The following is a 27,850-nucleotide window of genomic DNA, read 5'->3' as shown; positions in this document are numbered from 1 at the left end:
CTACTCCCTGCCGCTTTCCAAATTTTCAATCATTTTTATTTTTGGCATAACATGCACCTTAAAAACTGAAAAACTTAGCACTGTCAAAAAAAATAATTCAATATTAAAAGAAAAGAAAAAAATCAAACCAAAACCACCCCAAAACCAAACAAAACCCCCACCAAAAACCAACACAAAAAAAAACCCCAAACCAAAACAAACCAAAACAAAAACCAACAAAAAAACCCAAAAACAAACAAACCAGAAAAAAACCCAAATGCTCCATCCCCCCCCAAACAAACAGGAAAAAAACCCATCAAAACCCCCCCCCCCCCCAAATTCTGGAAGACCCATTTGACCTGACTATTGGTGACAATCTTCTAATGGAAGGAATTACATTAGAATAGTATTTTCCCACTTCATACACAGTATAGCACATTGTGACAGTAAGCATCTTGTGTGCACAAGCTGAAGTATATGCTGAGGCTGAAGATTTGGAAACAGTCTACTAAGTACAAGCATTCTCCCTGCAAGTGACAGATCAGTATTCTTGGTTAAAAAGGGACAGCATCAAAACTAAAATTTTGAGTGACCTTCAAACATCAGAAAAGAAACAGGACTTGAGCTAGTGGAACTTCCTACATAAGGCAGTCAAATTTACAACCAGTGTATACATTCACTAAGGAATTACTTTTTTTTTTGGTAAAACCAACAATCCAACATACTGCAAAGTCTGAATGTGAAATATAGGCACAAAATAGATTCTCTACTTTTTTTTCAGTGTGGAAAACATAGCTATTTAACAATGTAATAAGAAAATTTACTATCAGGTGAGCAAAAATTTGTAACAATCTGAATAAAACAAAGTACTGTATAAAGGTGCAAGATCGAGCAGATTTGATTTTGGTTTAAACATATGAGTAAATCATGGAATCTTTCTCTTCTTATCTATGAAGTATTTCACATTACCAGTATCATTCTAACTCTTCCCAGTTGTCAGTAAGGTTACCTTTGCTTTGACGTCTAATACTAACCAGCTTTCCAGCTGATTTGATACTCCACCGGGAACTGTTTCCTGAGCTGGCCAGGTTTGTGTATTTTGTGGAGCCTTTGGTTTCATCTTCCCAGCCTGACCAGGCTGCATAGTCACTTAAAGGAGTTGCTGCATTGCTGGTAGAGTCAGCAGTGCTGATCTGCGGTGGTTCCCATCCCTCAATCTCATCTGGTTTCCTAGGTGGAACATTCTGCTTTATCACCAAACTGTCCCAAAAACCTGGCTTCTTTTCAGACTTCATCTCTTCCTTTAACTTTAGATTTGTTCTACAAAAAAACAACAGTGCAGTGATAAATTTCTTCATTTTACAATGTATGTAGTAGTTATTAATAAGCATTCAATTAATTTATATATTTTACAGTCAGGGATGCTAATGAGTTTTCTAATCATCCATTACTGTCAACTTCAGGAAAAACACCATCATATGCATGTAAGCCTAAACACAGTAGAATCTTGCAGTGATTAATCAGAGGAGGACTGAGTATGGTCATTTCCTATTATAAAAGAACTTACATACATACCATCACCCCCACCCCCACCAACACCCCCCAGGGGTGAATTACACAGAACTGCCTCTGGAAATGTACCAAGTATTTTAGGATGCATTATAACTATTTAGGACTTTAACCAAAAAACAGTACAAAACACATAAACAAAAAACAAACCAAAACAAAAAAATCTCCAGAGATAGGCTAATAGAAGGAATATGAAAACGTCCTTTGTAACACCAGCTTTAACACTCACTCACTATGTCCCTCAATTTCATATTCCTGTCTCCCCCTTGCCAGTTAAACCTTATACCCTAAAATAGTTGATGTACTGTTAGGACAGTATTAGGACTTTAAAGATACCAGCTTTATCTACACAATATCGTGAAAACAGCTGTTTTGTACTTCTGGTAAGAACTCCCAAAATTCCCCTCCCAAACCCAAGAAATAACAACCTTTACTGTAACTTCTCTCTCAAAGAGACATTTGTAAGGCTACTCATATTACTTTTCTTATTCCATTAAGAATCTTCAGTCTTAATAATTTCATATTTGCAGCTGGAATATTTAAATTACAGAAATGTCAAATGTTTACAGTTAATTTTCTGTACAGGGTTATGTACGTAATCATATAATGGGCCACAAGGATAGGCTGAACACCAGTGGTGAAAAACACAACTTTCAGGGTTCAGCGAGCTAAACAGCAAATTGAAAACATTATCCACTAGTAGCATATAAATTCCTTAGCCACAACTAAACCCACCACTAAATCTTTTTCTAATATTTCTATTAAAAGAGCTTTTTGCCATCCATGAAATCTTTGCTCCCTCATATTTAAATAGAAGCAATTCAATCAATACCTTTAAAATTACTTTTCCTTTACTGAATTTTGAATTTATGATTACTCAGAATTTTCATCATGCTAAAACCAGTCACATACTCCAAACACTTTTCTTGTATTTCGTAAGCAGTACACTTGAAAAGTTCCATTTTTCTTTAAAAGTAAAGTAAAAAATGTGGTATACAGTTAAAGAAAAATATCCTAAACTTAAAAAACAGGCAGTTTTCATAATAATACCAAAATACCTTTCCACATCTGTGGTAACTCTCTTTAAATACTTTTGCTCTCTTCACTGTGTTACTTGATTCTTATATTCAGCATCAATTGCAAGCATCATTAGAGGAGCCTAGCATCTTAGTAACAACCGTAAAAGTGTACACGGATGGCTGGGAACTTTTGTGAAGTTTTACTGAACAGGCTCAAATGGAAATGGAAATATATGCTTTTATATTCTATGTTGTTTATTTATATGCAAACACCCCCCACATGCAGGTATAAACCCTTGCATTCTGAAACACATATATTTCAAAGTAAACTGGAAACAATGCATACGACAGAAGGTCTTATCAAAGATCATATTTGGCTGGAACAGATCTACTGATATGTGGCACACTTGGTTTGTACCCAGTGTAGTTAGGTAGCACATGAAGGTAAAAAATACATATATTTGTAACAGCAAAATAGTCTGTTCTGGGAAGAGATCTGTTCTGTTCAGAGAACAGCTCTAATCATGTCAGCAGCAGAACTGTGCCAAGTAACCACCTCAGCTCTGACCAGGAAGACTCGCAGATCCTAGTATAGCTACCCCACTTAACCTTTTTAGGTGTAGTAAGACTTCAAAAGAGAAAGTAGGGCATGTAAAAAAAGGAATTTGTAAACTCAACCATAATTAATCTTTAAGAGGAAAGACAGAGGGTAAGAATGACTGTTACTCAGAAGCCTTTACTCCTTTTCTACAGTAAAAAAATTATTATGCAGCTAAAGTCCCTTTTCTTCCTGACAAACCTAAAAATGTTAACAACATCTGTCCTTTCCAAATACAGCATGCCTTATTCATTGTAAACCTAACATATACATAACTCTGAAATGCACCTAAACCTTTCTTTGCTGATTTGACTTCCAGGAGTTGAACACTACTGTTCTCAGTGTCTAGCTTCATTCCTTTGCACAGCTATTTTCTGTTACAGCGAGTGCATTTTAATAGCAGATAGATCACTTGGTTTTACTTACCCTTTGGATTTTGGAGACTTGCATCCTGCTAGCAATTGCTGTTCATCATCTTTATTGAACATAGATGTCACTTCCTTCCAACCCCGGAAACTTGCACCTTGAACCTATACAGAGAAGTAAACATTCTCATAAATGTGAATCAGACCTACAAGCACAGAGTACAACTGCCACTGCTGGCTCTGGGTGGCTGATGGGCAGCAGCAGCCTTATCTCCTGTCTCCATGTGGTGCTGCTGGGAGCACAGTGGCTCAGTACAGCTGCAGAGAATGGCCATGCTTTGGAAAAGAGCTGGTTGGGTTACTGCAGCAAGAGCTCCTTCCTGCTAAGAGAAGAATATAAAACATTGATGATTTTGTGATGTCAGTGAGTACAGCTGGGCTACTGAATGTTCTGCTGGCAGGAGCTGCTTGGCTCCATTTTGGTATATCACGGTAAGAAGGGAATCTAGGAAGCTTCGAAGACAGTCTAAAGAGCTTCAGTAGACAGAAATGAAATAAACTGTCACTGCTAGAAGGAGTCACAACAGACAGGACAGCCACATGAATTATGAAACTCTTAAGATTTAACCCCAAAACTACAGCTTCTGGACCTGCAAGCAAAAAGGGTAAGAGCATTAGCTCACCAGTGACATGTAACATGTGACACTAGTGCACTACAGTGTGTTCCCTAAATTTTCTGTGACCGTTAAGCATGCAGCACAAATTACTTTTTCAACTTTATTTCACACTGGGGAGAGAGGTTCAAACCTTTAATAGAGAGGTATAGGTTATTTTTACTTTGATAGCATGGTTATAAAAAATGCACGCACAGAATTTGAAAGCCGCTGTTCTTCCTCACAGAGTCCAGTAAGAATGGTAGTGCCAGTCAGTCAGTGTTACTTGATGACATTAAAATAGTTGTCAACACAAGCAAAGGCTAATTCATCACCTATTATTATGCTTCATCTTGTTTCATCCTTTTTGCAGAACTCAGAGGTGCAAATTAGTATCAATTTGCCATTTAGGTTTTAATTGATTACAGTTTAACTGGTATGTCCACATAGGCCTTAAAACATGTAAGATGTCAGCTACCAATTGAGCACAAAAATTAGACAGGAAAATACTGGTACTGCCAACTCCTCACCTTTCAGAAACCCACGAGCTCTACCATTTACAGAAGTAACACAGCACCCTTGTTACCACATGCTAGTCATGGAGTATTTCCATACCTTGTTCTCCTGTTTTACTGTGTCCTGTGCTTTCACTTCTCACCCACCTTCTCTACTCACATCTGAACTGCTTCAGCTACTCCAACTCAGAGGCACAGCAGGTCTGTTTTAGGATCAGGAGAAAGGTCTAGCCTAGCCTCAGTGTCACTTTGGAAAGATACAAACATGGATCCAGCTATGGGAAAGCACTGGAGAACTCTGAAGAGGGAAGGCTGAGCAAGCCCAGAGCAGTTTCAAGCTCTTGTTTATGGGATATGGACAGACTCGGTACACAAGAGCCAGGTTCACCACAACTCACCTCTTCCTACATCTATGCCTAATCTTAGTGTAAACCATGGCTTCATAAAATAAAACAACAGCTTCTACATACATATATACTTTTTCCCACTCTGACAATAAAATTAATAAAGCTTATAATAAGCAAACCCTCATGTTTAATTTAAGCATACACTTTTATTTTTAATTAAGTTAAAAATACGTAGATACTACATAAAAATATGTAGCATAAAATAAAACCAGGCAAGTTGCAGATGATACCTTAAGATACCTTGCTATTCAAAATCCTCGTGTTTAACTATCACAGCCTCTTCAAGCAGTACTCAACATTTAATGCTTCTGTGGTACAAATGATGGTCTAAGCATTCAATTTTAGTCACTGAAGGCCTAATATTGTTACTTGTTTTAGTTGTTCAAGTAAATTCTGTAAAAAGTTTCACACGAGGATTTGTTACTCTGACTGGGCTTCCTCTCACTGCACAGTACTTCATCCACAACAAACTTCCATAAAAAGGAAGAATTTCAGGAAGTTGACTGTTGAAGGAAGTAATCCATTTTAAAACAAGAAAGAACAAAACAAAACAAAATAAAACAAAAATTTAAAAGACAGAAAAACTTGAGAAAGCACTTAGCTTTTCGTAGGTTAAAAATATCCTCCATCTTCCTTGAGTTTGTAGGTCCTGAGGGAACTGGCAGAGGAAGTAGCTAAGACACTATTCATCATATTTGAAAAGTTATGACAGTCCAGTGAAGTTCCCACTGAGTGGAAAAGGGGAAATATAACCCCCAATTTTTAAAAAAAAAACAGAAATAAGGAAGACTGGGGAACTACAGGCCACCCAGTCTCACCTCTTTGCCCACCAATATCATGAAGCAGATCCTCCTGGAAAGTATGCTACAGCACATGGAAAATAAGGAGGGAATTGGTGACAGCCAATATGGCTTCACTAGGGGCAAATTCTACCTTTCAAATTTGATGGTCTTCTATGACTGGGTTACAGCAGTGCTGGCTGAGGGGAGAGCAAATGGTGTCCTCTACACGGACTTCAGCAAAGCATTTGACACAGTCCTGCACAATATTCTTGTCTCTAAACTGGAGACACATGGATTTGATGGATGAATCACTCAGTGGATAAGGAATTGACTGGATGTTTGCACTCAAAGAGTTGCAGTCAACGACTCAATGTCCAAGAGGAGACCAGTGATGAGTGATGTTCCTTAGGGGTTGGTATAGGGACTGGCACTGTTTAATATCTTTGTCAGGGACATGAACAGTGGGATTGAGTGCACTCTCAGCAAGCTTGTGGATGGCACCAGATGTGGTGTACTTGACACGCTGGAGGGAAGGGATGTCATTCAGAGGGACCTTGACAGGACAGAGGTGGGCCCGTGTGAACCTCATGAAGTTCAACAAGGTCAAGTACAAGGTCCTGCAGCTGGGTGGGGCAATCCTAATCACAAATACAGGATGGGTGGAGAACGGATTGCGAACAGCCTTGAGGAGAAGGACTCAGGGGTGTTGGTTGACAGCAAGCTCAACATGACTTGGCAATGTGCGCTGGCAACTCAGAAAGCCAACGGCATCCTGGGTTGTATCAAAAGCAGCGTGGCCAGCAGGTCAGGGGAGGTGATTCTTCTCCTCTACTCTGCTCTCATGAGACCCCACCTGGAGTGCTGTGCCCAGCTCTGGGGCCCTAGACATAATAAGGATGTGAACCTACTGGAAAAGGTCCAGAGGAGGCCACAAAGATGCTCAGAGGGCTGGAGCACCTCTGGCATGAACACAGGCTAAGAGAGCTAGGGCTGTTCAGCATAGAGAAGAGCCTTAGAACACCTTCCAGTACCTAAAGGGGGGCTATAAAAAAAAACCAAAGAGGGACTTTTGATAAGGGCATGTAGAGAGAGGACAAGGAGGAATGGCCTTAAGCTGAAGGAGGGTAGGTTTAGATTAAATATTAGGAAGAAATTCTTTACTGTGAGAGCCACAAGACACTGGAACAGGTTGCCCAAAGAAGGTGTGGATGCCCCATCCCTGGAATCATTCAAAGAGTTGGATGGGGCTTTGACCAGCAACCTGATCTAGTGAAACGTGTCACTGCCCAGGGCAGGAGGGTTGTAACTAGATGAACTTTAAGGTCTCTCCTAACCAAAACCATTCTGTGATTCTATCATCTGTTATCTTACTCAAACTCTGCTATTTCATGCCTTTTGGGGAGGAACCTTTGCTACCACAGGTAAATTCACTACGTTTGTTGCACTTAAAAACTCTCACTGCCCTTTAAATTGGAAAAAGACGCAAATATATCTCAGTGATGTAATTTGTATATGTTTGTCTTTTTTCATTAATGATGTTTCATCAAGCCATTTCCACCTGATAAATTTGATGATTAAAAAGAAATAAACCCATCTTGTTACCAGTTTTCAGATAGCAATTTAATACTTAGAACTGGGTCAACTTAAATTATATGTACCTTTAAAGAACAACATTGATGAAAGACTACTTGGAGAGAAGCATTTATATGCATAGGTTCAATGTAAAAAAAAGGATATACCTATACATACACCTTCTTTAATCTAGAACATCATACATACTTCACTGACACAATGCCAACCTTTGCTACCCTGTTTGAATACTCAAGCAATCCTCTAGCCAAAAAAACAAAAGTAACGATATCCAGCCCAAAGCTTTCCATATTTTTTAATTAGATTTTTTAAAATTTAATTTCATTAGTCCAATTCTGATTTACACATATCTTTAAGAACAATTATGAGAAAAGTTCTATTCAGTGTCAATCAGATGGCATGTGCAGGTCTTCAGGTAAAAGCTCTGCACTCTTTCTACCTGTATGTAAATCACTGTCTACGCACACATTCCTTCAATATTTTCATATCCATGGCATTTGGTAGGTACAAACAAGGCTAATAACCATGTAGCAGATTGTAACTAATTTATTCTTCTCTCAACTAAGCCTTAGGAGAAATGTACACAAACATTTAAGATGTATTTCCAGCACTTACTTATTTGATGTTTCCAAAGGAAACACTGCCAGGATAATCTGCATAAGAGTACCAATGTCCAAGTAGACCATATTTTGCCAGTACGTGATAAAAGTAATTGCAAAAGCCTACTATACATTAAACAGACTAGACTGAAAGAAACCACATAAATGCAAGAGAAAAACCAGAACCTCTGCCTACAACACCTAAGCCTCCTCTTCTACACCTGCCTGCACCACCACTGACCTCCTGACACATCTTTTCTCCCAACTGAACAGGAGTCAACAGCTCAATCTTGATTGTCTTCTCAGTGGCAGCATACTGAAGAATTTAAACCTTAGCAAAGGAGGAGGTCAAATACTTATTTCATACTTTCAGAAGCTTCTTTGTAACTACTGAACTGTTTTTAAGACCACAATCCTGTTTTTTGACTACTGCTGTCATGTAGCTGTCACATACTAAAGAAATCCCTCAGGATAGGCTGCTGCATTTCTGTATTTTTTCCCAGAGTTCTTTAATGACTTTAAACATCCTGACAAGTGCCACCACCAATGCAGCTGGAACAGTTACAGCTGCATCTGCTGGCAGGTACAGCCCAGGAAGGAGATCTTGAAGACAGCATTCTCTGGAACCATCAGTTTGTAATTTAGCAGCTGTATAGCCAAAAATCCTGGGAACCATCACAAATTCAGAAAGGAGATCCATAAATCAATACCCCCTATTTAGAGAGATGCACCCTCTAATACTCAAAACAATGATTCTTGATGTTAGGGGTAAAGGCCCTAGACACTAGCCAAGTTATGTTCTCCCTGAACACCATATCCTGTTGCCACAGGCACAGACAGACTGCCAGAATACATGGGCCAGTCTCTGAATCAGCTGGGAATTTCTTACAATTTAACAGAGCACCTGGAAAATGACCCAGATCCCAGAACAATTGACTTCCTTGCAATGGATGTCAAAGGAAGGTCAGTAAGCAAGATGACACTTCAGTAAGCTGACGCCTCACCACACTGGAGACATATTTTATGTAAAACTATTGAAGTTATGCAAAGTATGAAAACACAGTACTGATATGGTCTTAAAGCATCAATCCTCTTGTGAAGCTCTGTATCTCATTTTTATGATGTAATTGTCTACACAAAACTCAAAAGTGTACTACTAAAAAATTTTCAGAAAGGTTTATAAATGTAACTAAGTAGCTTATATTCTCAGACCTTTAAAGTATTTTTCCATGTGTCAGTGGAAAAAGAAATAACTCAACATCCAGAGTTCACAGAATCACACAGCTTTTACAGCTGGAAGGGACCTCTGGAGACCATCCGGTGCAACCACACTGCTCAAAACAGGGTCAGCTTCAGCAGATTGCCAAGGATCATGTACAGCCAGGTTTTCAATATCTCCACAGCTGGAGAATCCACAACCTCCTGGGGTAATCTGTTCCAGGGTTTGACTGCCCTCATGTTGAAAACATTTTTTTCTTACGTTTAAATTATATTTCTTTTATTTCAGTTTGCACCCGTTGCCTCTTGCCCATTCACCAAGCACCCTGAGAAGAGTCAGACTCTTTACACTCTCTCTGTTGCCGGTGTACATGTAAAAGCCTTTCTTGTTGCTCTTCATTTTTCTCACCAGATTTAACTCTAGGTAGGTTTAACCCTTCCTAACCCCATCCCTGCGTGCTCATATTCTCCTCAGGTCACTTGAGCCTTCTTCCACCTCTTGTATGCTTCCCCTTTATGCTTGAGGTTTTTCAGGAACATCTTGTTCATGCCTCCTGCCACCTTCACTTCTGTCTCTGCTTGCTAAGTTGGGCTATTCTTGAGCTTGGAGAAGTTCATCTTTGAAAATCAAAGTTAACTGATACCACTGGAATAGAACCAGGTGTACAGTCAAAACTGTAGTAAAAAAAATCAGTGAAATGCTTATGGAATTGCTAAAAAAAGATAGCACTATTAAGGACTACAATTGTAACATCAGATGTTAGAAAGTTAAAAGCTTTAGAAACCAGGTTGGATGCCGCAGTCTACTATGTTTCAAAAATGTCAACGAAAAACAAAGAAGAAACTTCTCAAGATGCCATTTCAGTGTTTTCTGAAGTAGGAATAGAGACTAGTCTCATACCAGTTTGGCTATGACAGCACAGAGTATGCCTATCAGAACAGTAATTAATAAAGTTTCTCCCACATCTTCCACTTTAGGTTGTGAAAGCCTTTGCAGAAATCCCCTGTGCAGTCACCTGAAATGTAAAAAGTGGCAGACTACTGAAAGCCATCATCATCATCTATCCCAACAGGCATCTAAAGTGCTCAAGCCAGAGCACAGACTCTTTTCTTTTGGTAGAGGAAATCCAGCTAATGAAGTACTCTTTTTTCCCCATGAGAAAGATGTCTTTTAATTAGAGTATCATCTGAAACCGAGAGTACAAGCAGTCACTTCTAGAACATCATGTAAAGGATGCAGTCTGTATCTCTACTCAAACTGTCTGACGTTTCTCTCCCCCAGTCCCCTCCCCTCTGCTTTGCCAATGCTTCAGTATCAGTGCCCATCTGTCAGACAGATTCCCAGAGAAAAGTCTCACAAGGTGACAAATCTGGTTTATCAGACACTGCTGCTGAAAAGGGTCAACCCAGTCCATTGCCTGTGTGATGCTGTGGAAAACCAGTTCAACTCACTAAGCCAGCAGAAATCTAAATCACTCATTTTTTTACAGTCTTCTAGGTTACTGCTATGAATCAGCTCATTAAAAGATGTCTCCAAAACACGTGGAATTTAGGGGCAAAAGCACCTTTTTTTGCAGCAGCAACTATTATAACAGCTGAAGCACCCTCTGAAAATTGCAGTCATGTATCAACTTTCTTCCATACATACAGCTTTGTACATACAGTATGGCTTCCCCAATCTCAGCCCCTAAGCTTCACTCTGTAAACTCAATCTTCACAGTAAGACTTCTGTTTTGTTACCTGTATTGATTCAAGTGAATCAACTGTACATAAATTGTATATGTTGACTACAACTTTTCTTTCTTTAGATAAAACAGGGAGCAAATGTTTACTGATAGTTAACTTTATAAAATGCCCCAGAATGGAACAGGTCCTCTTAAATTGGAAGTCTCCTACAAAACTGATAAGTATTATTACCAAAAATTAGTTTAAGGACAACATTTTTCACCACATCAACAAATTCTGATCTTTAAATGATTCTTCATGTCATAATAGGTAAACAATCAATGAGTAATAAATGAACAATCAAAGAGTCCACTGGGAAACAGTAAAGCATCACAAAGAAGACACTTCGGTTAATTTTACCATGAAAGATAAACAGTTGATAATTAGAACTCTGCTAGAGGGCAAGAAGGTTCATGAAAAATTGGGCTAAAATGCAACAAACCAGGAATGCTAACAGCTGGGTATAAACTAAATAAGTAGCTCAGGCCTTAAAGCAATTTTTAAAAGTAAATTACACAAAAAGTATGTAGATATAGATGAACATATACTAAAGAGGACAATCGTGCAAATTTAACTGAAAACAGGTAAATTCAGGCATCAGATGGATGGGTTTAATATACGTGAACATCTTATTCACACAGAATTCAATCAATTCAAAGAATAACAACAAGATTTGGGACACCGGGTTAGAGGTACAAGACAAGCAGTTTACAGTTCAAAGCAAGAAATTCAAGTATGTTTGAATATTACTCTGACTGCATTATGAGTGGGTACCTGTACTTTCAATATATTCCTGTTAAGACCTTTCTTACTTCCCGACTGCCTGGCCAGCAGGGCTCTGGAGCACAGAAGTCATTCTCTGTAGGCTAGAACAAGCCACATGACAGTCTTAGCAACCAAAAAGAGCAATTACAAGGGATTCTTGCTGTATACCTGTGGTGAGAATCAGCATGTTCAATGCCATTGTGTAGTTAAGCAGTTAATCCCTAAAAAGTCACTGCTCAGCAGGTACAAAATGAGATTTACAGAAATTTATATTTGGGTAATGTTTTAGCAGACCTTCACAAGTATTTTCACAGAGGATTGACAACTGGTGAATCAAAACTCTCCAGCAAAGTAGAGGCACTCTACAAAATGCTTGCAGATTTTTTTTATAGATACAAACAAAAAGAACAGATTTCCCTCTTGACCTTGACTGAGGAGAAACAATTGTTTGTTCTACAGCTCCCCTCACTCCTCCCCTTGAAAAAAAAAAGAACCTAAAATAAAAAAGCTAGAGATGGAATTTTCTGTATAAGTACCTTACAGTTCAATAAAGTTACAACTAAGTGTTTAACAATAAAAAAAAAATAAATCAGCTTAAACTAAACTGTTGTTACCACATAATAGGAAACCCATTCATAACATACAAGAAGCCAAATAAGAGAAATGCAAAAAAACACTCCTCTCCAAATTTGTCTTACCGATATTAAAGCACTGGGTGGCGGGAGGGGAAGGGGGGTGTTTCAAGTCAGCCAGCCTCTGGTGTGCAGATCAGCGGTTACTCTATCCTGTGGCATGCAAAAAATGAAACTCTGGGATATAGCCCCATCAGGGTTGACAGTGACCGGCCTGCAACTCCTTGGTCTTCTTTATCTCCCTTTCTTAAATTGAGAGTTATACTTCCTCTTTTTCAGTCAATGGGAACTTCCCCAGACTGCCACAACTTCTCAAGAATGATGGATAGTGACTTAGCCACTACCTCCACCTCAGGACCCACAGATGTATCTCATCAGGTTCCATGGATTTTGGGCACATTCAGGTTCCTTAGATGGTTTCAAACATGATCTATTTTGTTACTCAAAACTCTTTGTCTCTTTTCAAAATCTGGCCTAAAACCAACTGTAGATGAAGTCTCTGCTGTACTTTTAACTCAGAAGCTCAGCACATAGGTGAGACCCCCCAAGATTAGTTTTGTAGAGGCCAAATCATAGAATCATTAAGTTTGGAAAAGACCTCCTGGATCATCAAGTCCAGCATTGACTGAACACCACTATGTCAAATAAACCATAGCACTAATTTCCATGTCCAGTGATTTCTTGAACACTTCCAGGGATGGTGACTCCACCACCCTCCCTGAGCAGCTCGTTCCAATGCTTAGCCACGCTTCCTGATGTCCAACCTGAACCTCTCCTGGTGCAGCTTGAGGCCACTTCCTCTTGTCCTATTACTAATGCCTGGGAGAAGAGGCCAACCTCCACCTGGCTACAACCTCCTTTGAAGTAGTTGTAGAGAGTCATGAGGTCTCCTCTGAACCTCCTTTTCTCCAGGTTAAACACCCCCAGCTCCCTCAGCTGCTCCTCATGATTCGCTCTTTAAGTCATATGTCCAGGCACAGCGTGAACACAAGTTCCAGATTTCTGCATTTTGCAGAGCACCACTAGAGGGTTCACAGTTCCTCACTTTCAGATGTCACAAGGCTTTTTAATCAGCTATACCTGCCTTTCAAGAGAGCTGTTGAGAGGGAACTAGAGAAATTCAGCATTGCAATTAGCCTGTCCTCGCTGCTCAATGGGCGGCCTCCTGCAACAGCAGGATCTAAGACTGTTTTCCAACTCCATCTGTAGCCATTAGGACTAGCTCCTACTTTAAACCTCCAAACCTAGGTCAAAGGCTTTCCTCTGCAAATGGGCATCAGCACCGTCTCAAAATTCAGGCTTTAAGAGACCAGGAAGGCTGTTTCTCTAAAAAGAAGATATATTTTTTATCCACTACCTTCTTCCAGAACTTTGCTGTTCTTCACCATAATGCTTCAACACGGAGACTATTTTATTCATGATATGTGCATACCAAAAAGGCCACACATGTAATTCATCAGCCTTTTATTAACATATTAAAGATTTTAAAACTTCTGGAGTATCACTGTACTGAGTGCTTCTAAGACAACAAAACAAGCGAATAAAATACAGAATAGCTTTCCGAAAGAGAAGATAAGGATAAGGTGCTTTCTTGTGAATACATTTTTAAGACAAGAGGGTTTTATTTTAAAACAAAAAGTACTGCAGCTCAATAGTTTGCCTGGTGACATATTTGTTGGGATTTTTTTTAAGTCAAAGCACACACTTATCAAGCCTTCCTGAAAGAAGGAGCAAAAAAGTTTCAATATAAAACAGTTTTAGGAGTATCTCCCTAAACATTTATCCTCTGGTATAAAATATATGGTATTATATGTTTTCATTAAAAAATTATATTTTTTCAAAAGGGTAGCAAAAGGTATAATACAATCTAACTACTACTTTCAATGAAAATCATACTGCGTCTGAAGTAGAACAAAAAGAAGTAACAGAGACAGATGTTCAGTTTATACATATTAATGTAAAGTATCCTGTTACGCTAATGAACCTATTTTAAAATTCTTTTCTCTATACCTATGGAATTTCAAAACAAGCTCTAGCATATCATAATAACTTCCAGTTCTTTCATCTTCCACTAATGTATTTTAAGAACATTAAAGAAGATTCTTGGACACATATCAAGGTAAAAAAAAATTAACTTGCATGCCTACTTCTCTTTCCTGAAAGAGATACAGAATAAAATTCTTAACCTCTTGTGGTCATAGAGCCAGTTGAGCTACATATAATGGAATAAGTAACAGAGATCTCTTCTACTTTTCATGTTGTCTTTGGCAGTTGCAGCTAGATTTTAGTGCTTCTTTAGACTTCAGTTATTCCTGTGTCTTTTTATTTTCATTTTGTGCTCTAGTATCTATCATGTGGAAGAAAAAAAAAATTAGGATACCTTTCCCTCCCCATTAATGAAAGAAAATAAGGTAGCTTTCCAACTAATACTGCACTGCTAATATTACTTCAATGAGAACCCCATGATCAAGGATCATACATAATTATAAAATCATCAATGAACTATATAAATATCAGATGTCCATGAAAAACTGGTAACTAGCATACAGTGACTGAAATATATATAAAATGTTACACTTTCAAAGAACAGGTATTTACCTTTATTGCAAGATGTGACACTGAAGATGACACTTCATCATGAAGAAACTGGTCTTTATTCTCAAAAAATGATAAAGATAAAAAAGGCCAATAGTCAGTTTTGGTTTGACAATCAGCACTGACACATTTTAGACTACTCATAAATGCTTTTATTTTATTCAGGCCATCATAAAATTGACAAAATATGATCACAATGCAAAATTAAGTGAACACCACTAATAAAATAAGACATGTGAACAAAGTTACTTATAATGATGAAAAATATTGAACCAGATGTAAAAAACCAGATCAAACTCTTAAAAAACCAAAAACCCCATATCTCAAAGAGAGATCGAGAACACCCTTCTATCATAACAAATTTAGCACAATTAAAAATAAAAATTTATTTTGATCTTAATGATTGTTTCTCTGTTTTTTGGATCACCACTGATTTTCTAAATATCATACTAGGTGATGGTCTCTGCAGTGTCTGTGGCCTGGAGGAAGAGGAATGTCCCAAGACTATTTCCTCCTTCACATTAAAACATTCTACATTTCTTTGACTCAAGGACAGACTTTTTCTCGCATTCCCCTCCATTTGTAACTGTCGATTTCAGAAGAAAATTAGAGTGCTAAAAATGCTTGTGAAGGTTATTCAGCAGGGAAGCATTTCTGTCCATCTCTGAATTAAACTCCTGTCAGGCCATCCTGCTACTATCAATGCTCTCTTCAAGACAAGGCAAGTAAGATCATTGTTGGGAGTACTTTAGAGGCCAAATATATAGGAAGTGGGATATAGAATTCAGGAAATATGCAATTTTCATTTTCTTCACTCTGTGTTTTAATGAGAAATTTATTACATTTTTTTTTTCTCTACATATGACTCCAAATACAAACAGTCACAAGTACAAAAACAGAACAGCTGTGTATAACTGTAAATATTTAACTCCGGTTTCAAAAAAACCCTCAGAATTAAACCAGAACACATCTTTTATGGAAAGTGTCTTCAAAGTGGCAGTTTCACATAACCTCCAGTGTTCACTTTGGTCCATATTTTGCTTACATCAGACACTCACTGTTTCAAAAATCAAAGTTATCACTCCTTTCTTTTCAACTAAAGTAAATGCTAAGGAGTTGATATGCTCTTTGCTCTATAAGCTTAATTTTTGTTTTTGGTAACTCCACACACACATATCCCAAGACACCCAAAACACTCAGTATCCCAGCTTCTATACTTACCAAAGACCTCCTTCACTTTGCTAACAGCATCAGAAAGAGGTGAGAAAGCCAGCATAAAAGTGCTATGTATTTCTAGTCATGTGGGGGCCCAGATGTATCAGCTTCATTTTGAGAGACCAGCTTCAAATCCCAGGCATTTTTATTTATTTATTTATTTGCATACTACTGTTTCTATTTACTTTAAGGGCAATACTTTATATTATACAAGGGACAAGGATGGAGCATTTCCAGAATTGAGTATGAAGACCATAACACTATAGTTCAATAGTAATTGTGTGCTGGAATAGAGCAAGTTGTAGATAGCCAACTTTAGTTGTTGGGGCAGAATACAAAGTCAGGAACTCGTATTATCATTCAAAATGAGAATATTACTTCCTGTGGATCTCAACAAGTTATTTAACTTCCAGGTTTCAGTTGGCTGTCTAACACAGGAGGACATTATTGCAGATGGGATACCAAAAAATTACAAAGTTAAGATTTGTCTAGTACTCTCAAATTAAATTTAATTACTTCCCCCACTTTGGGGTTTTTCTTTTCCCTCCTTTAAAGAAAAACATTAGCAATATTTTAAATGGAAATGCCTCACACATACCATTTCAGAAGTCTACCTGTTTCCTCTCAGCACTCCCAGCTCTCAAGCTTTCAGATGAGGTCTTAGACTTAACATGATGGCATCTCTCCTTAGACATGGTACAAGCTAGAGAATATCTCAGCTGATTTGTCCAAATTTTTCCCAAGAAGAAAAAAAAATTAACAAGAACTAGGAAAGCCCCAAGGGGAAATACAGTAAGAGAAAAAATTATTTCAGACATCCAGAGCTGGCAGAGCTACCAGTTTCAACAACCAACAATACCGTCTCCAGAACTAACAGGACATTGTTAGTACCTTCCAAAGAAATAAAACCTCTCATTTGAATTCTTCCAGCTCTCCAAGTATCTTAGGAAGGATAATAAAAATATGAAAGTGCATACAGAGACATCATGTTCTACTAGAGAAGAGAAAAAACGCAAGTGTGAAGGCATACACCCTCTAGCAAGCCTGAGCACAAGGAAGCAAGGGTGCAAGGTATTTTCACAGTGAAAGTTTTTAGGGGAAAACCATGAGATGCAACGAGCACCTCACAGAGCCAGGGAGTCAGCATAATAAAATGTGAATACCATTGTCAACCAACGATGTCCTTCACAATAAGTAGTAGACAAAAGGATGTATTTGCTTCTCTAAATGAGGGACAACTAGGACCGTGTTGCTGTGTTAATGCAGTGTTACTACTCACAGACATACAGAGTGCTACCTCATACGGAATGAGACACAAGTTAGCAGCAACTATATTCATGCAGTGGAGGCTGACGGTTAGAGGACAACACCAAGTTTAAAGATACGAAATACAAAGATTAAAAGATATGATACCCTCAAGAAAAAGAATGGTGAGAATCTAATCCCTAAAACACATTTTTGCGGGTGGAAGACCTAACAAGTATCCAAAGCATCCTTTTAAGATACACTGCTGAAGGAAAGGAGACTTGGACAATGGCAGTGTGGTTGTGACGTCCATCCATATATCCCATGGATTGATCGAAAACAGCCTGTAAATTTGAGTTCAGCAGTCTTCAGCAAACCAGATTTCAAAATGTTTTGTGGAAAATCCATCCTTATGAAAAGCAGAGGGGAGACTAATGCTGCATGCTGGGAAGAGAGTGCAAGAGGACCAAGTATAGGAGTTCAGAACCATCCGTGGCCCACATTGCAGGGAGGAACCTGCACACTGTACAGTAGGAATGGGTTGTGTATAAAAAAAAAATAAAATAAAATAAAAATAAACAGAGGGAAAGAGCAGAGGGAGGGAGGGGACCTGTGCCACCACTGGGAAGAACTGAGGAAAAAAAGATGAGAAGCCACATACAACCCATCTTCACTTGTTACCCACAGAATAATTTGTATTTTTTAAGTGATACACATTAGTACACCCTTCTTCTGATACATATTCTCTACTTGCATTACCATTCTGAGATCAGAGAGCTTACAATTTGTTTTTTCAAGTTTTCTTTAGAGGACAATCTACTGCGCCGCTACATGTAAAGAGTGAAGATGAGCTTTCTTTATCATGCTGCATAACACACATTGATGCTGAACAATTATAAACCATTTTATCTGGAAAGCTTAGAGTTATGACAATTCACTTTTTACTTCAATTTAAAAGAAAAACATAGACCCCAATTACAGTATTTAGATACTAATAGGTGACTAAATGCTAATGATAGTGAGAAATGCTGATCAGCAACTTGAATAGCCCTCCAGTTCTGGCAGGGGAAGGTTGGTATGTGCAGTGTGTTTTCATAAGGAAACAAGTGCCCTTTTGTTGGACATACTGCAAACCATAAGGTACTCAAGGGACTAATTCAACTTGCACACAAACCTTTTTGTACAGAGATCAAAATCATAATCTACTTCCCTCAGCTTCCTTTGTGGTAAAGTAATTAATTAGTCTCTTTAGATCATTCACTTTCATAATTCAGGCCAAGATGAGGAATGCTGGACACTGAAGAGTTAAGGCAAATAATAGCATCATCTCACTCTGTATGCCCTCCTTTTGCTCTAGCACATAAAATGGTAGATTATTGATTTTTTCTACCCAGTTGTGGAACACACACATACACTCACTGTCAGAGCAGAGCACAGATAAGAGCAAACAACATACTGTTAACAGAGTAGGTCCTTTTGGGCCAAATTCTCACCCTTCTTCTGACTTATTGAATCCCCTCTGCCTATCATCACACCTCACCAAGGACTGAGCATAATATAAAGTCTAGGTTATCATGCCTGTGAGTGTGAATTATATTATGTACCACAGAAATACCATTAAAGTGGAAAACAAATCCCAAAACAAAGAGATACACCTCAAGAGATACGTTCTAGAGAAGAATTTAACGTAATCTCCAGTACCCCACAAACCCTACTAAATAATTTAGTGACAGGAGAGGGGAAGGTTAAAAAAAAATAGTTTAAAAAAAATCACTCAGGAAATCACAAACCTGAAACTTAACCTCTGAAGCTGGAAAGATTCCAAAAACACTGATTACAAACCAAACAATTGAACAACTGTATATACACAGCCTAACCAGAAACAGCACAGATTGGGAAGAGGAGATCACCATCTTAAAATACAGCTGACAAAAGAAAATATTTCCTTGGGTTTGAGAAGGATCTTACTATTATAGTATAAAATGAAACGAGCAAAACTAAAGCTGATTATTAATGCGAAAGTCACTTTGCTTATCTGAGTTTAGAACTGAATAAAATCCAAAGCCAAATACACTCAAACATAAGTAAGAAGAAAGTTATCAGCAGAAGATCAGTGGTATTTGGCCTCATTTTCCTTGCTGCACCTATAACATACACCTGGAAAAATTCAATGGATGGATATATGCTTTGTGTCAGGAAATCGATGCAACAGTGATCAAATGTAAACAGGCACTGAAACAACTACACATATTCCTTTTAACACAGCTGAAAAACAAAGTTGAACTGTACCTGAATACCCACACAAAACTAAACATGCCTTTAAAGAAATACAAGGCTTGCAATTTTAACAAATAGAGACTGCATTACCCAGTCATAAACAGCTTTCTTCTCGGACATGAGGCTATGTGTTCAGACTTTCCCCCAGTGCTGAACCATGAACTGACTCTGTTCCTTTCTGGCAGAGATAGCCTAGACTGAGATCAAGATAATCTGATCAGCCTTGCCCATAATGCATCTACTGCTAGATCTCAATCTTCCATTTGTCTGTCCCTAAGGCAAGTGAGTGAATCAAACAAGCCATCTGGGCAGGTGATATAAATTGAAAATTGCCTGTTAATGTCACCAAGGAAAAGTATTCACCTAGGCATTTCTAAAGTCTTGCTCAAGAGTAATTTGGCATTTTAAATTAATTTTTCTCTTCTATAAACAATACTTTTCCACTCCAGAGTGCTCACTACACTTAGAAAAAAATCTACATTATGACGATAAATCATTTAATATGCCACTGTAACTAAATAGTGACAGGGATTCCTATCCTGCCAATCTCCTCTGACAGTCTTCAGCAAAACTGAAAATTAAAAAAACGAAAATGTAAAAATCTAAGTATGTTAAAGAATTATCCTTTATTTTATGAATATATTTACTAGACAACACTAATCTGGAAATATGCTTTTAAAATATAATTCATCAGACCATTTATAGAATAACTTATTTCACTCCACTTACTTTAAAGTCTGGGTAACTACTTCATATAAAGAAGACAACCCATAAAACGTATTTAAAACTGCTTCCATCTTCTAGTCTTTCATAACCACCTATTAGTCCCCAGACCAACTGGAAGGCGAAAGCATAGGAAAACTGGTTTCCATATTTCAAATAATTTTAATTTATTCAGTATTAATAATAAAGATGATGCTCCTTTCTTCAGCATCCAGCTGTTAAAACTTGTTTAGCATTTTCACAAACTCTGTTTCATTCAATTACTTCAGTTATTGTTTCACATTCCATTACATTTTACAACAGAATATGTAAATTATTTCTATACTTTTACTGCCAATTGATATAAATGGCCAAAGGTACCAGAGAAGATTAATCTCAGAATGTAAGTATTTACATAAGAATACTTCTGTTGCTCTGCATTTTATTGGCATTACAAACAGAAACATTGGAACACCAGAATCCTATTCTCTCTATTCTTACATTAATACACGAGGTTATTCTATTAATTGTTCAGATTACTGTGCATCTCTGTAGTAAGTGGTTATAACACATCTTATTCAGACTTTGCTTCTCTGAAATATTTTTGGAAGAATATTAAAGATTGAACACCTTGAAAATATTAGAAAAGCTTATATGTCATTAAGAATTTAGTTTTGCCTAATTTAAAATATTTCAAATATGTTTCACAAAATTAAAACAGCTGTATTAAGATCAAAATACCATCAGTGTCAAAGCTGAAACAAGGAAGGTCAGATAATCAATTTTAATTCAATTTCTGCAGCAATTCAAAAACGTCAGTGAAGTTTTCAATTTTGCTGAAATTTCCGACTAAAAATTCGTCAATTATTTTTAACAACTTAGCCATAGTAAAAGTTTATGTTTGCTTTTTCATGATCCAGAAAACAAACCAACAGATGCTAATTCAAAAGACAGTAGCTGACACACAATTTTTATTCAGTGATTGAGTTTGCCATTAAATTACATGTCTTTAATAAATGTCTTGCATGAGTAATGGTCATATTTTCCTAGTTCAATTTCTGCAAAACAGGGTGAATACATCCTTTTTTGGTACAGTGTTCACCAGCACATGCATTGCTTCCTTTTGACATATGGCTTTTATCAACTTTGGGGTGTTAACACAGACCTGTCCTAGAGCTCCTCACAAAGAGCCAGAGGCAAAACTTGTTAGAAATGTACCTCTGCTGATGACAGAACCAAAAGACAGTGTACCTGGTAAAGTGTTCAGCAACTTCTAGTAACTCCACTTATGTGGAGTTCTCACGCAATCTGGCAAACAGTTTCTATAAAAGTGAGGGGGAAAATTATAAACCTATTTTACCAGTAAATAATTAAAATGATTCATTCTTTCTCAAAACCTGTTATATTTTAGTTTGTATATTGATGGTAGGAAGTTCAGCACCACTAGGAGAGTATGGCTCCAGAAACCTCACAAAGCTCCGTGAAGATACAACAAATAAATTAGGGAAAGTGGATCTCAAGCAATGATGTAAAGGAGAAGATGACAGTGGTTTTATGGATTGGTGAAATGGGATAATTCTGTGTTAAGCAGGAGGGGAGGAAGACAGACAAGGCAGCTGCTGGCAAACAGAGGTAATAAGAGTCAGTAAAGCAGAACTGGCTTGAGGAAAGATACAAGTGATAAAAATGAAAAACAGGGGAGAGGAAGGGCCTGTACTAAGAAAAACCCTGAAAGCAAGGACAGAGATTTAAATGTAAATTTCCTGAAACAAAGACAGGCCAGCTGAAGAAAGTGAATCTGAAGGATGAGGAGAACTTAAACTTTATGCCATAAGCAACAACATTAATATCACCAATGGGATCTGCAGGGACTAGGGGATGGGAAAACACAGCATAGGTATTAGAAGCTGCAGAGGAAGTAATCACCATCAGGATGGGAAGTGAGGGTCTGCACAAGAATTTCAGCTGTCTAGACAGAAAGAAAAATAATAATAATAATTTTAAAAAATACTACAAAAGCAGACTTGATGTAGACTTCATAGAGAAAACAACAGTAAAGTCCAGGACACAAATTCTCTTTTGCACAATAGATAAAAATCACCAACAACCTTCACCTTATAGGCTTGACTGAAAGAAAAAGATACATACTGATGGCATCTATAGTAGGACACCAACCAGACAATATGTACTTTGTGGACTTTTAAGAGTCAGAATAAGCCAACAGAAAGGGGATAAGAGGTGAGAAGCATATCTGATCCCAGTCAACTGTGTAAAAAACGACAGTATAAATAAAAATTTGAAGCACCTTAGAGAAGAAAAGGATTTAATAAAAAGAAAGCCTAAAGCCTCAAAAGGCACTGTCAGCTCTATAGAGCACCAGGAAGATTGTAAGGAAACAGGACCCACTCCAGAAGCTGCTGAAAGACGTTGTGTGACAAGAAGGAGGAAAAGTAAGAAAGGTAGGCCAAGGAAAGGCTCAGGAAAGTCTTTTCTGACAGTCTCACAATCTAACATTCAAGAATGATGACAGAATACAGGTGATGGATTTTAGCCAGGAAAAATATCACTGAAATGTCACAAGATCAACTTCAATGAAAAGGAAAAAACCAGGCTAGCAGAGAGGAGAATGTATGTCAGAATTATTAGACTACTGCAGGCAAAGCCTGAGACTCTAGCCTGAAATGGGTAGAAAGTGAAGGAAAGGCATTAGCTGGATTAGCACTGACTGCTTTATTATTTTTTTTTAATTAAAAAATACCCTTATTCTACATATTAGTAGAATATAAGAAATGCTCCTCAGCTCCCACCCATTCCTGCAGGGCCTGTCTGAGTTTGACTCACTTCAAGATGAAAGCTCGTATTAAAATCATACCAAAGACCTTAACATCTTCATTAAAATATATAACTCAAATTCTGTATAGCCAACTTCCAAACATCCTGAGCAAGTCTAAACAAAATTCAACATAAAACATGTTTTTGCACATATTCTCTTTGAACTTAACAAAAAATACAATCAGAGAGAACAGATCAAGGCTAAGGTCCTGAAATATTTTTATATGAAAGATAAGAGTTGCATTAGATAATACAGACCAGCCTGATACCCATCCACTGCCCTAATCTATAGATGTGTTTTGAAGCTGAGTGCCATTTTACGTCAGAGTTACATGTGATATTGACACAGCATTGACATCTCTGAGCACTGATTAGATGACAGCAGGACTGAATCAAGGAGAACTTAGCAAAACTGCCAAAACAGTGCCTTCCAGAAGTCAAACCCCAGCATTTTTGCCTTTCCAAAAATACAACTACAGTTTGAAACATAATGACTATATTACAAACTGGACGCAAGTTTGGCACCACTATGTACATTTCTAGCATATTTTCAGAGAGACACATAAAAAGCATATTAATTTCATTTTATAAGTGTTTACTATGTACGCATGTTAAGTTGCCTAAACGCATTAATTATAATCTAAATGAACAAAGCACCTTCATTACATAAATTAATAATACTTATGCCTCAAAGTATAAATTAAAATTAACTTCTAAGATTCAGTCTAAAACTGTCCAGTCTAAAAAAAATAAAGAATACAATAATCCACACATTTATTTACACGAGTACGGTTTCAAAATTTACTCGTCTTTCTTATCTCAGGAAACACCCTACTATTTTAAATAAGTGTTAACAATTCAAAGTACTTGAATGTATGCAGAAACTTTTGCTAAAAAGTGGCCAGAGGCTGACAGTTCCCTCCCCTGCAATTTTCATGTTCTAAAATTTGTTTTTGTTCTCCCCTGGAACAAAATCAAACCACTCCATATAACACAAAACCAGAACTGTCAAAACTTCTCTTTACAGATCAAACTAAGCTTTCCTATTTAAGAACTATGAACTTCTAGAGATTCAAATGCCTGCTTGAGTAAGCCCAGATCAGGCTTCCATATCTAAATAGGATGATTAAAAGTGCTCTAGAGTAACAATAGGGGGTTTTTGTGTTAGGTTTTTTTTTGTTTATTTACTTTTAACTTATAGTAGCCTAATTCTTTGTTGCTGTCTGCTAATGAAATGTCCTAATTATTAGGTTGCACAGTGAGAAGTCCTTCACTCTTTCTCAGCTTTAAAGAAACAACATACAGCACCAACATTTCATTACACTGGAATACTTTCAACCTGGTCTGCTTTAATGACATAGATGAGACTACCAATTTCTTGTCTTTGAAGTAAAAAGTTTCAGCCTTATTTATAGCATGAATGGTAGAAGCTTAAGGATTTTCTTGTCACTTGCTTATTAAAACTGAAAATAAAGACAAAAGACAGTTGTTGGGAAAAATAAGATGTCATAAATCAAAGTCAAAATATGATGACGCCAGTTCATCTTCTCTTTTACCAAATGATTTATCAGAAAAGAACCTAGAGGAAATGAAATCTAACAGTCAACTTTCTGTTGCATGAAATCTATTGCTGGGCTTCTTAATTTACTAAAAGGCACTCAAACTAATTATCTGGATTTTGGCCCTAAAGAAAAAAAAATTAGTGAAGTCCTGGATTCTCTTCTTCTTGATAAGGTAATGCTTCATTCACAGCAGGCCACGCTGCAACAACAGAGCTGAGGAAGACTGTGACATTCTCATGCACAGCTAAGGTACCATGAGCACTGTCCCCATAACTCCTCCAAGCTCCAATGGGGCCACTGTCCTCCAAAGTCAGGGAGTTGGATGTTGCACATCAGGACGCTGCAGGGGCCAAGTGCAGACCACTACCAAATCCCCCTACACATTACTGGATTTCAGTGCCTTGAAATCATATTACTGGGAGAAAGAACAGGTTCCGATGAAACATCAAAAATGTCAAACACTAAAAGCAGGGCACGTAAACCAGATCAGCTACAACAAGCTGAACAAGTGCATTTAGTTACCTCACACTTTCCCCTTGACACCTGTCTAAGCCGTGTTTTAGACACATTGTACCTATAGCTGATCTAGAAGCTGCCTTGATCATGAGAATTACAAAGTTAATCAAGTGGTAATAGTTTTCCATACAGTCTATCCTTCCTTAAAGTGCACATAAACTCTCAAATAAATACAGCTAAATATTGTGGGAGGAGTGTTGCATTTCTTTCGAGACATTTTAACAGGCAAAAAAATGAATAGCTTATGGTCTTCACTCCATTCTCTGTGCACTAACCTTATTGAATCCTTGATTTTCAAGACTATTTCATTTAGTGACTTAGAATAATTTACTTTTCATCTTCCACCTCCAATACCGAAATCAGCTTCTTTTATTCCAGCGCCACTGGGACTTGAAAAGGATTTTTCTTAAAATTAATGAAAATGCAAACCATTTGCACCAGAAATCGTCATCACCATTATAACTTGAGATTGCTACTAAAGGAACAGAAGCCCAGGATAGTAAAAGACAATTGGACTGGACAAAAAAAACCCCACAAAACCACAAACAAATAAACAAAAAAAAAAACCCACAAAACAAACCACAAACCAATAAAAAACCAAACTCCAGCCTCTGTTGCTAAGTAGAGGACTGGGAGAATTGTCTAGACAGAAGTCTGAGGAATCATCTTCTGACTTGGAGGCTACAGTCAGGAGTCTAAAAGGGGGCTTGGAGTATCTATAGTAGAGAAGAGAAGTAGTGAAGAGTCAGTCAGATTTACTGGAAGCTTTCAGTGACCTTTGGTGTTTGAGGAGGATTTTCAGGAGCTAAGCAAGTCTAGGAGGACTACAACAGCACAAGCCAACAGCTTAAGGAAAACAGTAGAAGTTTCCAAGCACCTGAGGATAGGATCTGTAGGAGGGAGAGGTTATGTGTTGCATGAGAGGTTGTGGGAGATACTTCAGGTTGCTTCCCACCCCACAATCCCCCTTCCTCCCACGAAGGGGTTCTCCAAAATAAGTGACTGTTCTCCCACAGGAGAAGATGCTATTCATCCATATGAATCTTCACAGCTGCTGTCAAACTAGAAGCAAGAGCTAGGCTTCTTCTGTTTACAGTGCAGGGGAAAAGGCAAGGCAAGACTAAACTGGTGATTTTGGCTACTGGAAGATGGAGAGAATAACTGCTGTGACTGGGAGAGGCTGCTCTTCAGCAGTAGCCACACATGTTGACAACCCATAGCACTTGTCAACCAGGAGCTCAAGCAGGGAGTAGTTTATCCAAACACACTCCAGCTCTTCCAGCAAGCCAAGCAAGACAAACATGGGGTGGGAAGTTGAGTGGGCTTTTGTAACTTCCTTTGAATAGAAACCTCACTGGTTTGCAACCCCGGGCAACTGCTTACTTCAGATATGCAGGTGTCCTGCAACCTCTCATACAACATCTAAAGATAACCTGTGGCAACAGAAGATCAGTTCAGCAACAAAGCTGTATCACGCAGCATAACAGGCTTCCGAGCTGGACGGATGCCTAATTGCTACCAAGTTTTTGAAAGCAAGTCAACAAACATTTTTTCAGTTGTTTTGCCTGATATTCAACAGATACCCTTCCTTTCAGGTTGTATTTGTTAGGCGACCAACACTTTGAGAAGGTCTCTTGGTATTTAACTCATTATTTAACAATTAAAGCTTTCAAACAACATTGCGGCTGATTAAGGATAGCCAGCTACTATTACTGAAACCATAGAAAAAAAGCAATCGTGCCAAAATATCAGTGCTCTACACAAACACGGAAATGAAGGTATGTTCTTAAACATCCCTATCTAATGTATTATGCTTTACAGATGGGTTGCAGTACCCCTGGCTAGGGCTGGGAGAGAAAGCACCCTGTGGTATGAAGCCACCGGAATGAAGGACAGCAAGTCCCAGCAATGCCGGAGGCCGGCTGCTGGAAGGAAACAGAGGAGGATAGGCCACTCAGCACCCCAAAAATCGGGTGACAGTCGCACGATCCGCGCAAACACTCTCAGCTCGACCAGCGCCAGGCTGCCGGCACATCCAAAGTGGGAAAAGTGATTACTCATGCCGCCGGAGAGGAGGGTAGCGGGAGCGGGGCCGAGCCTCCCGACCCCTCCGAGCCGGGCTCCGCGCTCCTACCTGGGGGGCCGCGAAGGCGGCGGCGGCGGCTGGCGGCGGCCCGCGGGGATGCGTCTCCTCCTCCTCGGGCGAGTCGTCCAGCAGAACTTTGCTGCTCTTGTTGAGCTTCCACATGGCGGGCACGGGGGCGGCGGCTCCCGCCCCGCTGGTCCCGGCAGCGAGCGGGCCGAGGGGGAGCGGCGCTGCCTCCGCAGCCCCGGCCGGGGCGGCTGCGCTCGGCAGGGCTGTCACCCCGCCGGGGGCTCCCGGGCCGGGAGGAGGGAGGAGCTGCTGGCGGCGCCGGGAGCCCGCCCCTCACCGCCGGCCTGCCGATGGAGTGGGGAGCGCGGACAGTCCGCGGGGCGGGCAGGGCAGGG

At 38.7% G+C, this 27,850-nt stretch overlaps 1 protein-coding gene across 2 annotated transcripts; it reads right to left on the bottom strand.

Annotated features, from left to right (window-relative positions):
* Nucleotides 1–220: 220 nt before the first annotated feature.
* Nucleotides 221–27,850, bottom strand: TDRP (testis development related protein). 2 transcript variants are annotated; one of them, XM_027641134.1, is made up of 4 exons: nucleotides 27,495–27,850; nucleotides 15,015–15,074; nucleotides 3,592–3,695; nucleotides 221–1,299 (listed from the first exon to the last, which is right to left on the bottom strand). In XM_027641134.1, the coding sequence occupies exons 1-4, from the start codon at nucleotides 27,606–27,608 to the stop codon at nucleotides 954–956; spliced, it is 624 nt and encodes a 207-aa protein (XP_027496935.1). In that variant the 5' UTR covers nucleotides 27,609–27,850; the 3' UTR covers nucleotides 221–953. The 2 variants fall into 2 exon arrangements, with proteins under 2 accessions (XP_027496935.1, XP_027496934.1); XM_027641133.1 differs by lacking the exon at nucleotides 15,015–15,074.

Source organism: Corapipo altera, unplaced genomic scaffold, assembly GCF_003945725.1.
Source record: "Corapipo altera isolate COAL_440 unplaced genomic scaffold, ASM394572v1 46, whole genome shotgun sequence".
Classification (NCBI taxonomy): domain Eukaryota; kingdom Metazoa; phylum Chordata; class Aves; order Passeriformes; family Pipridae; genus Corapipo; species Corapipo altera.
Note: the sequence above shows the minus strand (reverse complement) of the source record. Positions and strands in the feature narration are given on the sequence as shown.

Coding starts and splice junctions, on each gene's coding strand:
- TDRP (XM_027641134.1), bottom strand. CDS start 27,608: ATGTGGAAGCTCAACAAGAGCAGCAAAGTTCTGCTGGACGACTCGCCC. Junction 3,696..15,014: donor TGTCACATCTTGCAATAAAG/GTAAATACCTGT, acceptor TTCTCTGTATAG/GTTCAAGGTGCAAGTTTCCG. Junction 1,300..3,591: donor AAGTCTCCAAAATCCAAAGG/GTAAGTAAAACC, acceptor GTTTTTTTGTAG/AACAAATCTAAAGTTAAAGG.